This window comes from Mustela nivalis (genome assembly GCF_964662115.1).
Source record: "Mustela nivalis genome assembly, chromosome: 5".
Taxonomy (NCBI): Eukaryota; Metazoa; Chordata; class Mammalia; order Carnivora; family Mustelidae; genus Mustela; species Mustela nivalis.
The window spans coordinates 14,417,279-14,433,696 of record NC_139024.1 but is presented as its reverse complement, the minus strand read 5'-3'; the positions used below and the strand labels follow the sequence as shown (position 1 = coordinate 14,433,696).

General features: G+C 41.8%; 1 protein-coding gene across 35 annotated transcripts in view; it reads right to left on the bottom strand.

Annotated features, from left to right (window-relative positions):
• Positions 1-16,418, bottom strand: part of SYNE1 (spectrin repeat containing nuclear envelope protein 1) — a 464,577-nt gene that overhangs the window by 66,345 nt on the left and 381,814 nt on the right. For 32 of the 35 annotated variants that reach the window (XM_082730051.1, XM_082730052.1, XM_082730041.1 and 29 more), the window contains 4 exons: positions 13,777-14,011; positions 11,856-12,050; positions 8,206-8,331; positions 3,844-3,999 (listed from right to left, as the gene is read on the bottom strand). In XM_082730051.1, coding sequence (XP_082586177.1) covers positions 3,844-3,999; positions 8,206-8,331; positions 11,856-12,050; positions 13,777-14,011 — 712 coding nt within the window. Of the gene's footprint in view, positions 1-544; positions 914-3,843; positions 4,000-8,205; positions 8,332-11,855; positions 12,051-13,776; positions 14,012-16,418 lie in introns of those variants that run through there. The other 3 variants (XM_082730060.1, XM_082730062.1, XM_082730061.1) reach the window with 2 other exon arrangements.

The following is a 16,418-nucleotide window of genomic DNA, read 5'->3' as shown; positions in this document are numbered from 1 at the left end:
CCGTAAAGCAACCGCTGAAAGAAGACACAGGGAGACCACAAGCGCTGGATGCAAAGCAGCACCCAGAGCTGCTCAAGAGATGTCAGTTCATAATGGAGGTGGCGTTTTCCTTTTGGTTTGTAAAACTGACATTTAGGCCATATGGTAAGTGAACATTACTCTCTCCTTCTTTGGGGTCAGCTGGAACCCTCGAATTATTTATTAGCTCAGCATATATTTGGGTTTTTCTCAAAGTTACAAGCACTTTTCATTGCCCATAGCTGGCAAGGATGGGCTCAAACCTCCAGAGCGTGAGGCAGCTGAACAGGAAATACATCCTTTTCGACTTCACATATTTTTACCATGACAATTTGAAAAACACCAAGCAATTACAATGATTATATATTTATATCTCAACTAGAATTACACACAGATCTACAAAACCAAATGGGAATAAAGACGGAGAGAAGCTCTGGCTGTAGGCAGACACAACAAACCATTTGGGGAGTCTATTTGTGAACGGTGAACTTTCCTACATTAACTCTCCTCTGAAAGCCTTACTCACGGCAAGTTTTCCTCCTGCTCCGCAGTTCCGACAACTCCTGACTCCTCATCCACTGCCTCGATCAGACTGTGAACAGGCTGCTTGCTCTTTAACTGTGGGATAGTGCCAGGTTTAACTACAGTTTTCAGCTTTTAGAATGAGACCATAGGCTTAAGCTCATTTCCTTTTGTGGTTTCAGACTCGACGGCGACGGCGGTACTCCGGAAACACTAGCTCGAGGACTAGCAACTAAGATATATTCCTACTTGCAGCTAGGTCCTGTCACCTTTGGTAGGACTGCCCATGACTAAAATCTCACCGGAGTCAAATAATTTTTTTAGACTGAAGTCTAAAAATGGGAGATCAGATGGTTTCACTTCATGCCCAAGACATTCAATTTAGAAAGTTTCTAGAAACACTCTGTATTCAATGCACTTCCTCTTTTTTTACTTAAGTCTTAGTCCACTCACAGGTGCAAGGTATTATCCTTGACACAGCATATCACGTGATCAACAGCAGCCTTCACAATGTATTTCCAAACAGACTGTTGCCTAGATATATCTAAGCCTGGGGAGCAACGTGAAACATAGACACTTTTGTCCCCTTTTTTCTTTTTCCAGCTTTTTGCGATATAATTGATGTATAACATGGTGTAAGTTTAAGGTGTGCAATGTGGTGATCTGATACACATTTGTACTGTGAAAGGATTACCACAAGATTAGTTAACACATCCATCATGTCACACAATTACAATTTCTGTGTGTACTGTGAGAGCATTTAAGATATTAGTCATAAGAAAAAGAATGAAATCTTGCCATTTGAAACAACATGGATGGAGCTAAAGGGTATAATGTTAAGTGAAATAGGTCCGCCAGAGAAAGACAAATATCATATGATTTCACTCATACATAGAACTTAAGAAACAAAACAAATGAGACAAGCAAAAAAAAAAAAAAAAAAAGACTCTTAACTGTAGAGAACAAACTGCCAGAGGGGAGGTGGGGGGAAGGGTGACTAGGTAAAGGAGATTAAGGTACACTTATACTGATGAGCACTGAGTGATATATTCAATCGCTCTGTGGTATACCTGAAACTAATAGAACACTGTACGTTCATGATTTTGAAATTTTAAAAACAAGTAAAACTTCAAATAAATTAATTTAAAAAATCAAGTATCTACTCGCTTAGTGACTTTCAAAAATCTAGTAAGTCTTCCTAACTATAGTCACCATGCTATACATTAGATCCCCCAAACTAATTCATCTTATAACTGGACATTTGTGTCCTTTCTACGTCATGGCATTTTTATACAGTGCGTGTTTTCCTAAATCCAAAAAAACTGCATAATCATAATCTTCTTAACTTTCAAAATATTCAAAGACCCTATCATTATTTTACATTTAAAGGAATGTAAGTACCATGACGTAAAACAAATGCCCTAAAGTCTTCCTTAAATCATTAACAGTATATATGAACAGTTAGTTGTTCGAGGCACTGGAGATAAAAAGAAATGGTCTTCATTCTCAAGGGCCTCGTAGTCTTGAAATAAAGTCAAAACCATTAAAAGAAGAAGAAGACGACGATGACGATGACATCAGGAACAATGTAGTGTCAAGTGATGGCACGGGCGAAAGGGAAATGGCATTCAGAGGAACAGGAAAATATTGAGGTTTGAGCATCTCAAACAATGGCATCATAGGGGTTGTGGTATTTGAAAAAAGATGGGTTAAAATCATAAGGAAAGGAACAGTCAGTGTAGGCAGGAAAAGTGGTCTGACAAGGTCTTGGGGTAGGACAATTCGTGGCAGGTTTGGAAAGCGAGTGGAAGCCATTATCTAAATTGTTATCTCCCTGACAGCTTTTTTTTTTTTTTTTTTAAGATTATTTATTTATTTGACAGACAGATCACAAGTAGGCAGAGAGGCAGGCAGGGAGAGGGAGAAGCAGGCTCTCTGCTGAGCAGAGAGCCCGATGTGGGGCTCGATCCCAGGACCCTGAGACCATGACCTGAGCCAAAGGCAGAGGCCTTAACCCACTGAGCTACCCAGGCACCCCACCCTGACACCTTTTAAGACGTCAATTAGCCAGAGAAATGGATATAGTATAATTACTTTCACAGAATATGCTGAAAAGTATTGAGTTAGCAAATAGTGCTAGATTTTTCTCAGTTTTAAGACAGACAAATGAATAAGGCTCATAAAAGTAACTGAACATTGCTGCGATCATGTTCCATAACTTATACACATCAAGTTTTCTTGTACTTACATGCTATGTCATGATGAAGTCCTTGGATGAGAAAATCGTATGATAATTTACTGGATAGTTACGTACTGATTTTGGATTGAATAATTCAGAGAAGAATAACGTACTGATTCACTGAACAAATATGGACCGCAGGCTATTAAGGGCCAAGCAGAGCAATCAGGTAGAGCAAGGGACACTACTAAGACACTTCCAGCTTCCTGGAGGCGACGGTCTCCAGGCCATCAGTCAGAACCTGCTCTTCACTTGTGGGCCTTTAATCTATGTTCTTCTTTGCCTCTGATGCCTTCTCATCGCCTTGCCACCGATCTCCACCTTTCATTCCAAAATCAAAATCCAATCTGGGGGGCACCTGCGTGGCTCAGTAGGTTAAAGCCTCCGCCTTCGGCTCGGGTCATGATCCCCCAGGGTCCTGGGATCGAGCCCTGCATTGGGCTCGGTGCTCAGCGGGGAGCCTGCTTTCCCTTCTCTCTCTCTGACTGCCTCTCTGCCTACTTGTGACCTCTGTCTGTCAAATAAATGAATAAAATATTTAAAAAAAAATCCAATCTGGGATCTCAATTTTATAGTATTACGTTCAAGGGAAATACTTAATAAATGAATCACATATGACTAAAAAGGCCAAACACATGAATTACTAGGAAACAATAATGGTCAATCAACAGACACACTGTTTCCAAATACAAAAACCATTTCCACAGTATTTAGCAAAATCTGCAAATAAAACAAAGGTTTTTCACATGTTTAAAGTAAGAAAAAGAGCACCAGTCCCTAGCAAGACCACATTCATGAACCAAAAAAAAAAATGTTTTTCCTTTACAATATTATGCCAGCCAGCAAAAGGGACAGCAAGAGAATCCAGCTGAGATGCATCTCAAATATCATGTTAACATACAATTGTCTTAATCTGAAATATTTTCCACAAAAACCAGAGTTCTTCCTCCATGTATACCCTGAATTATAGGATAGGTCCAAGCATGGATCAAGGCATTTGGCATTCCTAGTCGTCTTCCGGTTTTCCACCTTTCTGAGCTAATGCTCCACGCAGTTTGTCTTACCTGGTGGCATAGTTCTTCCCACTGCCTTTGCAGCAGCTCCATGCGCTCGTTCAGGATGGAGATATCGTCAGCACTAATGTAGGCACAGAGGGTGTCCTTCAAGAGGGTCAGCTGAGCCAAGTCATCTGTCCAGCTCCCAGCTGCATTTTCCAACTCCTAGATTAAAAAAACAAAAATGTGAGTGCCCATGGATATCTATCATCAATAATCCTGAAGTGTTCTAGGAGTCCTCTTTTAAAAAATTAAAAAAAATTTTTTTAAAGATTTTATTTATTCATTTGAGAGAGAGAGAGAGAGCACAAGCAGGGGGAGCAGCAGGCAGAGGGAGAGGGAGAAGCAGACTCCCCACTGAGCAGGGAGCCCGTTGTAGGGCTCAATCCCAGGGCCCTGGGATCATGACCTGGGCCACGAAGGCAGATGCTTAATGACCGAACTACCCAAAGATTCCCCTCTTGATACATTTATCTTTCTACACCATCCTATTTCAACATCTCACTTGGTCTACTTTATTTGCTCTGGTGTTGTCTGATACTTCACCAAATTCTTCTGATAAAACCTCAGATTGCAGGGCACCTGGGTGGCTCAGTTGGTTAAGGGTCTGCCTTCGGCTCAGGTCAAGATCTCAGGGTCCTGGAATTGAGCCTAGCCTAGCTCCCTGCTTGGCGGGGAAACCACTTCTCTCTCTCCCTCTGTTCCTTACCTCCAACCATCATGCTCTCTCTCTTGCAATATGTACTCTCTCTCAAATAACTTTAAAAAAAAATCTTAAAAAATAAAACCCAGGCTGCTTGAAGAATCTTCCTATGTATCTATTTACCATTTAACTGATCATTTTGGCTCACCTTTTCTCTCTCTCTCTCTCTTTTTTTAAAGATTTTATTTATTTGTTGGAGATAGAGAGAGCGAGAGCATACACACTGGGGAGAGGGACAGAGGGAGAAGCAATATCCCCACCAAGCAGGAAGCCAGATGCCAGGGGATCTCAGGCCCCTGGGATCATGACCTGAGCTGAAGGCAGGCGCTTAACTGACAGCCACCCAGCGCCTCCCGGCTCATCTTTATAAACTGAAGTTTCCTCACTGCATGATCTTCTTTACTTTTTTTTTTTTTTTTAAGATTTTATTTATTTATTTGACAGAGAGAGATAACAGGTAGGTAGAGAGGCTGGTAGAGAGAGAGAGAGAGAGAAGCAGGCTCCCTGCTGAGCAGAGAGCCCGATGTGGGACTCGATCCCAGGACCCTGAGATCATGACCTGAGCTGAAGGCAGCGGCTTAACCCACTGAGCCACCCAGGCGCCCCAATCTTCTTTACTTTTAAACTCATTTCATAAACTGCTAATCCAGCCTTTATTTTTGTCTCAAATTAACTGATCATGTTAATAAAATATTTTAAAAAAACTTACTCCTAGGTTAACTTTCATCCTCAAACACTGTAAGTTTACATTCTGTGATATAGGCTTAATAATGTCATTGCTGAAAATATGTGTTGCTGTTTTACTCAATTGAAAATAATTGAAAAACTTCATTTCCAGCAGGAGCACAGATCTCTTCAGGTTACTGAAGAAAAGTATTATGTACTCTGTTCTTTTGGGAAATAATTTAAGGAAAAATCCACAAGACAACATTTGAACGAGTTGACATTGGTTTTTGCAACGCTTCGAACTGCTGACCAGTTTTGCAATTTGTATAACTCTTGCTTTTTGCCAGCTGTTGATGCATTTAGATTCCAGCTAATTTTGTGTATAAATAGAGTATTTCACATGGCTTTTTCCCCTCTCTTTTTGTCTCTTCACACAGGAGACAAGTTTCCAAAGGAAAGGCAATTAACGGTACTGTTTGAGGCTAACTTCTCAGGCAATTTAGGCAAACAAGGTTTTAGTTTGAATTTTCTAGGTAATTGCTTTGTTTTGCTGCTAAGGGTGGTTTGGGGAAGAGTAGCAGAGAGCTGGACCAAAATGCATCCTTTTAATCTCCAAATTTAATAGCCGGGTATGATTGTAACTGTTATATTTTGGGAGATGAGGTCCCATGGTAACAGCATTTGGCTGAAAAAACGAACCATCCAGGTGGAGTAAATATGCAGAATTTCTGCTTATATTTGTACACATATCAAGCTGTCATACCAGTGTAAAGATTTCTCACTGTTTATGCCAATTTCTAGCCCCTAACTCAAATATAAGACCTAGTCCATGGTATACGGATTATAAAAGAAACAATACCACCACAAGACCTGTTTCAGACTCACAAACTCCATTAGAAGAGTCCATGTTTAAAAATCCAGCCTCTGGACTCAGGGAGCCTTGATATTTACTAACTTGGAAATGTTATTAAACTTCTGGAAGCCTCAGTTTTCATATCTGTAAAACGGAAATAACAGACTGTCCGCGTGAGCTTGTGTTTATGTCCACTGAGATAATGCTCATATAGTCACTGCCACGTAAGAGGAGACTAATAAATGCCTATTTCTGTTTGTCACGGTTTTCTTTAATCATTTGTTAGAAATTTACTATCACAGACTTATAAAACAAACTTTTTAATCTTTGCGTACTTCTGAATTTACATCTCAAGATAATATTTTCCTCACTTGCCATCATCCGTGATGCCACCTAAGATTTATTTTTCCCAAATCTGTCTCTTCTTTTTAAAGATTTTATTTATTGGGGTGCCTGGGTGGCTCAGTGGGTTAAGCCTCTGCCTTCAGCTCAGGTCATGATCTCAGGGTCCTGGGATCGAGCCCCGCATTGGGCTCTCTGCTCAGTGGGGAGCCTGCTTCCCCCTCTCTGCCTGCCTCTCTGTCTACTTGAGATCTCTCTCTCTGTCAAATAAATGAATAAAATCTTTAAAAAAATGTGATAAAAATATTTTATTTATTTATTTGACACAGAGAGAGAGAAAGAGAGTGAGCATAAGCAGTGGGAATGGGAGGGGGAGAACCAGACACCTGAGGCAGGACTCAATCCCAGGGCTCTGGCATCATGACCTGTGCCGAAGGCAGATGCCTAACTGACTGAGCCACCCAGGTGTCCCATAAATCTGCCTCTTTTGAGTTTCAAAGGATATCCTTAAATTCTGATACTGAAGAAAAATTCTTACATCCATGCTTTTTGTGATTTCAAGACTTCTTTAAAAAATTAGTTTTTCTTTAATGTTTATGACTTCATAGCCAGCATAAGGCAGAGACTTTTTTTTTTCTTTTTGACAGAGAGAGAAGGATCACAAGTAGGCAGAGAGAGAGGGGGAGAAGAAGGTTCCCTGCTGAGCAGAGAGCCCAACGTGGGGCCCAATCCCAGGACCCTGAGATCATGACCCGAGCCGAAGGCAGAGGCTTAACCCACTGAGCCACCCAGGTGCCCCGAGCAGAGACCTTCTGATTAAAATCCAAATCACTTAAGTATTTGAAGTTTCTTTTCAAAAGATTTATTTATTTATTTTAGAGAGAGTGGGGGTAGGGGCAGAAGGAGAAAATCTTCAGGCAGACTCTCTGCTGAACACTGAGCATGAAGCCTGACCTCACAACTTACAAGATCATGACCTGAGCAGACAGAAACCAGGAGTCAGAGGCTTAACCAACAGAGCCACCCAGGCACCCCAGGATCTGTGAAGTTTTCAGAGCATTACTCCACAGCAATAATTTGCAAACGACTGGGAAACACAAGGACATGTATTATTTGGGGGAGAAAAAAAACATTCGCTAAGGTCGTTTTGACAAGATCTGCCTATCGCTCAGCAGAGAACGGCTAGCGGATACTCCACTTGACAATACAGGAATGAATGGAACACATCCTAGAGCCCCCACATCCCTGGGTCTCAGCAAGCTCACGATGCAGGGAGGGGTCTGTATTCGCCCCTGATCCGCTTCCAGCTGCGACTTGTGGTGTGGATCGTGACTTTCAAGCAGTCGGGGCCCTGAGTCCCTGAAGGACTAGTGTCTCCATGCAATACCTGAGACTGGCTATTTACAGTTCCCCATTTCCTTACTGAAGAAGGCGTTCCCCGAAGGGATTTCCAAGCTGCTGAGCCTCGCGCTTCTCTCTGCGAACTAGACTAGTCTGCGACAATAACTCTCCAGTGTAGATGCTTTAAAGAGATCGTGTTTATTGCTTTGGACCCGGCTTTTAAATATCTTTTAATGCTGTGTTTATATTTCTCAAGATAATCCATAAACTGGTCTACAATTTCATCAACTGCAATAAAACAACAACCGGGTCTCCCCAGAGTTGTCTGCCCGAACACGACAGCCGGGAACCTGCACCCTCCTGTTTGCAGCTGGAGAGGCCTGCCTGCGCTGTGCTTTCAAAGGCAACGTGACAACCAAGTTCACAGGCAAGTGACTGCTAACGGCTCAGCGCAGGCGCAGTTTACCTTGCAGCGCATTTGCTCTGCGTGTAGCTCTTCATGGTGATCCGGCAGAGGCTGAGAAAGTTTCTTTTTGAACGTTCGTAGCTTCTCCAGAGAATTAGCTATTCCGTTCTCACACTTTTCCCAGTCCTGCAATGGGAGAAGAAAGAAATTCACTTTTTTTTTTTTAAACTTTGGTAGGAAACTGGAACAAAAGAAAAACCCTCTCTTTAATCCAAGAGAAACAGTTAGGATTCACTGGGGAGTCCACATCCATCGTCTTGTAGGCAGCAGCAGGACAGCTGAGTTCTCTGCTCCCTCTATGCGACTTGTAGCAGGTAAGACGCTGCGCCTCGGTTTTCCCTGCGAAAATGGGCAAACCACAAACTCTATAAAGGCTGGAGGACTGGAGGAAGCAATGGGTATGAACACTCAAACACAAGGCCCAGAATATCACGGGTACTCAAAAATGTTATCTGCATTTGGATCACTGCAGAGGTAAGAGGTAATAATCGCAGTGTTTTGCCTCTTTCCTAACCCCATCCATAAGGTGTCTACCCAACGTCAAATGCTCTGTAAGAGATTTTAAAGAAAGAGGATATGGAATCTCTTTCAGGATGAAGAGTAAAAAATAATATAACCCTGACTCTGATCCAATTCATTATACGAACAGTATGTGGCACATACATTTGATTTGTTACCGAAGCAGAATCCCAAGTACCAAAGGCTGGTACCAGGTGGGTCTCATCTTGAAGGCACAGACACATGCATCCCAGAGGGTTGAGTACACAGCACACAAAACCCGAAACAATAAGTGGAAGCGGAGATAAGGCGAAATTTTAAAAACAGACATCAAGTATGTCCAATAGTAATGAGAGCTCTGAGGAAGGCTACAGCAGGTTATTCGTGGAGACCATGGCGGTGAGAACTGGTAGATCTCCACAGAGTGACAGAGAACACATACATCATGTGGTTGTGTTTTAGACGATGACACACCAAACTCGTAGCCGTGTTTACCCCTGTGGAAAATTAGAGGATTTGGTGGTGTTATAGGGGAAATTTTGTTTTTCACTCTTCATACTTTAATTACTACCTGATTTTTTTTTTTAATCAGACACATGTATTTCTTTTTTAAGTAAAAGAAAAAAATGATAGGAACCACAATGGAGACCTGCTTCTTGTTAGCATTAGATCTACAAATGAACTCTTATCTAGTGTCTCAGTGACAATTCAAATTAAATTCATCTCAACAAATCTCCTTAATTTTGCCTACGACCTCCCATTCCTCTCCCCTGCCTTGCCAGTAACCCTTCGTGGTGGCCGCTCCCCACCACTTAAATGACTGCGCTCCAAGAGCAGACAACTAGAACTGCTTTTAGTAGCGAGCCTGGTGCCAAATCATGCCGCCTTTTCCTTCACATTATCTCTTCCATTGTCACCAGTCCTTTCTTGTCTGGGCTCTTTCTCTCTTCTTTCCTGATGTTTTATTTTTAGCACAGGCCACCCATAGGTGCTATGACCAAAACTTTCTTCTGTCAGAAGTGCTGACTGAAGTGCCTCCCTACTCAAAAGGTCTTCTGGTTTCTAACTGAACTGAGCCTTTGGCCCAAGAGTCTCATTTCTCTTTAAATTCCTTCAGGGAACTTCCTAGAGTGCATGACCACATTCCCTGTTTCTGTGTACCAGAAAAAACACAAACTGTCTGTCTTGGTCAGATGTGCTCCCATTCCCCTCTGTTAAAGTATCTCTGTGTTCCCAGGCTACAAGTAATTCATCAATGCTAAGCACAGTGAGGTCCTCTTACTAAACAGAACAGCATTCTCAATGAAATCATCACACATTCTGAAACCTATCTACATGTCATCAGTGAATGTTCATTGACCTAAAGGAGAAAAGGTCGGTTTCTTATTTTCCACAACAAAATTAAGAGGCCATAGTGAAGCAGGTGAGCATGAAGGTCACAGAATGAGAATCACTGTATTTTGGCACATGGACTCAGAGCAGTAAATCAGGGGCTAAAATTAGATAAGCATTATAGCTATGATGTAAAGATATACTAAAATAAAGAAAAATGACATTAACATTAGAATTTAGCTTCAGAAATTCCTTCTTAGGCAAATGGGTCCTAGTGTATGATTTAAAATATAACAAACTTTAACAAGAGAAGAATAAGGATTCCCCTTTCCAAGGATGGTTTAGATTCCAAAGCTACAACCCAGTCTTTTTATTACATGAGTTACAAGGAAACAACAAAATGTCATGGTCTGCAAACATCTATCAACGTGTATGTTTTACACACCAATGAACAGACTGGCAAGAAAAGCAAACGCAGTGACTCAGCCATTTCACCTAATTAAAGTTTTGGGAATATGTCCAAAAATCACATCACAAGTAAAGAAAAATATATGATTAAAATGATCTCTACAGAATGAGTTACAGCATTTTTAATCCTTTCCTGAAAGCACAAAAAGAAGAAAAAAAGAATCAGACATATTGTATTACTGCTGAATTGTGCTGCAAGCAAGTAACAGTTCTTTAACAAATATTCAGTGGCATTTTTGACTGATTATATCCTACATAGAAGGTAATATATTATTAAATAAAATTCAGCAGAATAAACCCAACGGGTGTGTACTTGAAGCATTATAAAAGCAAAATGTATTCCATTACCTTTAGTTAGTACCTGTGATCCAAAAACATGGCAGGTCAACTTTAATAGATAATTTTGTTGAAGAGTTAGAAACTACCAATGTATATAAAACTTCACCATTTAGCTCTGTTCACTCTTTGATCTGATAATGATATCAACAGTGACAATGACCATCATTTATCACATGCTCAGTCTGTGTAGGTCCTGTGCCATCTGTTTGCTTTCATGACTTCATTAAATCCTCATGATGCTGGCTAACGGAGGGGTAATCGTGCCCACTCTAGAGGGGCAGAAACTGAGGCTCAGATAGGTTGAGTTAACCAGGTTATTTGGTTTATTATGATTTTAACTTGGATAGATCTGACTTCAGAAACCATGCCCTTTTTCCAATGCCTTCTGATTATGCATTGAGTAAGGTTACAGAAAGTGAGGGAGAAAGCATCCTGTTGGAGGGGGTTGGATAAAGCTACATCTCTCTAGACTTGCAGTGTGATTCAGTATGCTCTCTGTATCCAACTAAAGGCTTAATATACCTCCTCAATTTTATCTCATAGCGACGTGCTTGGAGAAACTAGGATGAAATCAAGAGTGTCCTCTTGGATAGGTTTTTCCCTGCTGTAAAATAAGAGATACCAATCTTAAAAACCACTTTAGAGTCTTAGATCAGGGAGTGGAATCTACTCTTTGCATTCCTGTTTGGATTTATAAAATCATCACATGGCTCTTGGCTCGGCACCGACCGACCATTTATCAGAATCCATCACTTGGACAGCCTTATTAGACTTAAAACTACTTTGTTGGGGGATTTTTCTGAAAGACAAATTGCTGAAAATTGGGAAACTTCTCTAGTTCGTGCAAGACAGGACAAAGTCTTAAATAAGACACAGGGCATGGGATCAAAACACTTCAAGGTAGGACTTAACAATCTTTGCCTTGTCTGGAAAGGTAACAGGAGGGAGCAGCACATTACTTACGTGGCTTTTGAAATTGCATCACGTCTATAGGAGGAAAGAGCAGCACTTACTTTCAGCAAGAAGGCCAGTTTTTTCTTCTGTTCCTCCAAATGCGTGCTGGCTGATCTCCACTTCTCCTGGATCTCACTGAGCTCTGCCTGCAAGGCGGCCTCAGCCCCACTGTCGGCCGAGAGCAGGAGCTGCTTGCCCGCCTCCACTGTAAGGATGTAGCTGCCTTGCTGTCGCAGGAACACTTTTTCTTTAAACTGAAAGGAACCACAGCTTTTTATTTTCTTATTCTTTTCTTTACCAGGTCCCCATTACAATGTTCTTAAGTGACTGTATGGTTTTCCATACATTGCATACCCTCTTTATCCAACATTCATGGACTAGCACTTGGGGCGTAAGTGCAGCACTGTATGAATGAATGAGAATTCAACAGGGAGAGGCTTAATTTCTGTCCCCAAATTAAATACAATCACAGCGCAATATGGGAACTGCTCGAGGAGACAGATGCATAGGGAACACCCTGCCCCATGTTTCACTTGTTTTAAGTTTTATTAGGATCTTTTCATTTCTTCTGCAAAAAACTGTTTGTGATGTTCATTTCATACAAACAACCCTCTTCCAAGAAAGACCAGTGCTCAAATATCTAACCCACATGGACGCAAGACAGGTTTCCTCAAAGGGAAAAGGCTTCATGAGTCTTGGAGGACCTATGCACACTAAGGCTAAGAAGAACCTTGTATGACAAAGGCCAGGAGTCGGAGAAGAGTCCTTCCATGCAGAGAAATGGAGACGGGCAAAGCTACTATATGAGAGCATGAGGATGAATTCAGGACCCTGGTATAGTTTTCAGGGGCCAGGCATGCGAAAGAGTAGCAGAGAATGATACAAGATCACACCTTGCACGGGAATTTTTTTTAACAGTGAAAGTGACTGAGATTCACAGGAGAATATTAAGCAGAGAAGTGATGTGTTTGGATTAAAACCCTCCGCAGTAGGGTAGAAGACGGAATGGAAAAGGGCATATATTGGAGATACTGAAATAGGGTAGAGAGCTGTTGTCTCCGTAGGTAAGAAACCAAGAGCCCCTCATCTGACATAGTGCCAGTGGGGATGGAAACTGGGAGTTATTAGAAATGGGGAGGGAGAGAACAAGAATAAAGCTCTAGAGCAACTCTGAGGTTCCTAACTGATGGACCAGACAGCTGGTAATGACATTTCCTCGAACTGGGGACATGGGACATGGGACTACCACATGGCTCTTCTGGACATCACAGGCTCCGTGGGGACTCACGGAGTGTGTTATGCCTATGCTGCACATGTATATTTATAAGTCTAAAATGCAGCTGAATATAGTTAAGTTAAAAGCTCGGGAGGTAGAGGTGACTGGAAGATAGCACATTGGCCCTTCCATGCTGGTAGGAAGCAGACGGAGCTACAGGTGAATGAGGTCTTCCAGGAGAAAGAAGCAACAAACAATGACCTCGAAAGCAAGAGGCGACATGAAATACACCAGGGACGACTGGTCGGATTGCTGGGAGGGAACTGTCTGCGGGACTGGAGGCCCCGGTTCCTGGGCAGAGGGAAGGAAGGGGCCAAACCAGGAAGGGACCAAGAGCTCAGACAGGACTGAGACTTTTATCTTTTCTGGAATACCCAAGTTACACAATTAAATTGCTCCTGTTATAATCAATGCAAAGTGCTCCTTTCCCGGCCACCGCCCTTCCCTCCATGCTGGTTAGTGAACTGCTGAGAGGCACTGGTGTGGACCGTGGACGGGGTCTGTGAGAGGCTGGGCCCACCAGACTATCATCATTAAATAAGGCCTTTGTAATGCAATCAGACTGTAGTTCCTGCTGATACTTTGGAATAGTGATCGTCCTCACTCCAGTGTCACTTCAGGATCCTTGTGAAGAACTGAAGCGAGAGTAAGGTGTGCAGTGGAAACGGACAAGAGGTTTCAGAAGCGTGTGTTTCGCACCTTACCTGCACTTCATCAAAGAGGGTCCTTGCCTGTTGCAGTGGTATGGGGACGCTTCCGAGAGCACTCACGGGAAGATAGGACACTTCAACCAACCATTTACGCAGCTTCTCGGCCATCTCCCTGTAGCGCTGCCACTGGCGAATCTGGCTGTCGATGATACCCCTCCTCTGCTGGGCCCTGCGAATCACTCCCTGCCACTGACTGCTGAGAAGTGTCAATTTCAGGTTGAATTCATCCCTGGTGCAGAAATAATGATGCAGGGAAGAAACGCTTTACCCTGGATGCATTTACATATCAGCCACGGATGCAGCCAGTGTACATACCCTTGATGATGCTAATAAGCCCTGAGGTGTGACTTAAGGCAGAGGCTTTCAAATGTCACGCCATGATCTTTTACCAGGTCTTTTTCCAGTAATTTTTTAAATTAATAACTATTGTTTTTTGGCAAGCAGTTTCATGTCTCAGCACAGGTTAAAGGTGTATCTGTAAGCTCACTAATTACACCCTCCCTGAATGCGAGAGGGGAAGGAGCATAGGGGAGCAGATGCAGTGGGAAAGGGCCCACTAAGTAGTGTATGCAGCAGGTGACCGCATCTTGCGAGTGCTACAGGGGGGGAAGAACATGAGGCCCACGGCCCTGGGTGGCTCAGGCGGTTGAGCATGTGCCTTTGGCTCAGGTCATGATCCCAGAGCCCTGCATTGGGCTCCCCTGCTCAGGGCGGAGTCTGTTTCTCCACCTGCTCTCTCCCCCTGCTTGCGCTCTCACTCTCTGTCAAATAACTAAATAAAATTAAAATAAATAAATAAATAAAATATTAAAAAAAAAAAGAAAGCGAGGACCAAACTTCTTTATAAACTTCTTTCTTCAACCATAATTATAAACCAGTTTGGACGAACAACAGTGGCTTTTTCAGCTAGAATCGTAAGCCACTCAAAATCCTGTTATTTAAAAACAGTGGGGGGTTTTTTGAGATTTTTGTTTACTTATTTGAGAGAGTGATCACGAGCAGAAGGGTGGGGGGAGGGAGGGCAGAGGAGCAGAGGGCTAGGGAGAAGCAGATCACCCACTGAGCAGGGAGCCAGACGAAGGACTTAATTCCAGGACCCTAGGATCATGACCTGAGTGGAAGGCAGACACTTCATCAACTGAGCCACCCAGGTATCCCTAAAAATGTTTTTTAAACTATATTCATAAGCTCCATATTCCCTCACAATAAACAGCCCTAATCTTTAGCAAATTACTCCACATGTTAATCTAAATCCTCCCTTTTACATTTTAAACCCACTTCATTTTGTTCTTAGGAAAATGAAAACTATTTAGTCGTCACTGTCTGTGTGAAGGTTGTCTGCATATTTAGAGATAGGAAATTGTACTTAAGTGTTCTCAATTTCAGGCTAAAAATCTCAGGTCTTTTAGTCTGTCCTTTCTACCTCTGTGCTTTCTACTTGTAAAAAATGTCAGTAGTTCTTTAGGAAGTTTTGTAGCTCTAGAACTGATGCGTCGTTTGTAGCTCTAGAACTAATGTGTAGTTTGTAGATCCAGAACTGATTTGTCCAGTATCAAATAGAATGAGTTTCTTTGTAAATTACGATGTTACTCACATTTTAATATTAAAGTGTAACATTACTTGTTTTTTCTCTGTTGTGTGAGTTTTGCTTTTCCTCCCTAGATACACTATTCTCTCCTCTTGAGGGTGGCTTCAAATCTGAGCTGAAATTACTCTTCTGGACAGCTGTCCTGCTGACACTTCCTATCACGTAGGCCCACTCTAAATCCTTGGTTTTTGTAACTAAATGTGTTATTGGTGCTTCCGATTTTGAAAGAAAATTCTGATGTTAATCATCCAATTGCAGTAGAATTAATGTGACGAATTAGGTTCATGAAATTCCCCTAGAAGTTTCAAGCATCTATTGTCTCTGAAGACCTTTCACTGCAGGACTTGAGACTGTCCGACCACAGGAAAAGTGCCCCCCACACTGCTTTTCCCATCAGGCCACTATCCAAGATCTCTTAGGAGCTCTTGTCCTCACTTTCTGGAGAGTCCAACTGTCCTGAGCCACCTGCCAGCCCAGGTGAGGAAGTCCTCAACACATGAGGAGCCTGTTCACATGGCTGAACTTGAACTCTAAAACACAAAACTTATACAACTTTTAAGACACAATACATTTGTAATCTGGGGCCTTCGTGCTCTAATCTGAATTTTTTTTTCTTCTACAACTTTCAGAATTATCCTCAGTCCAAACCTCCCATTTTCCCCTCTTTGGAGTTTCTCCTTAACTGTTAACATTTACAATTTAATAGATGTTGGCTTGTGCATGAATTTTGAATTTTGTTTTGCCTACTGGCTTTTATAATACTGTTACAGAGTTGACCAAAGGAGGATAAAGCAAAGAATACATTAATTGCATTTGAATTTGTTTTATTTTGAAGGCCTTAAATTCTTAGTAAAGCTCACATTTAAGTTTGGCTTCCTTTGAATAGAGTAAATATGGTACCACATTTTGTTGTTCCAAGCTTAACCGTGAAAATCTTTCATGTTACCTCCAAAGAAATATCACTTAAAACTGAAATTGCTTTAAAACATTTAAAAAACCCTTTTAGTGAAAACAGTGATTTATGTTCTTTTTTCTTTTTTTTTTTTTT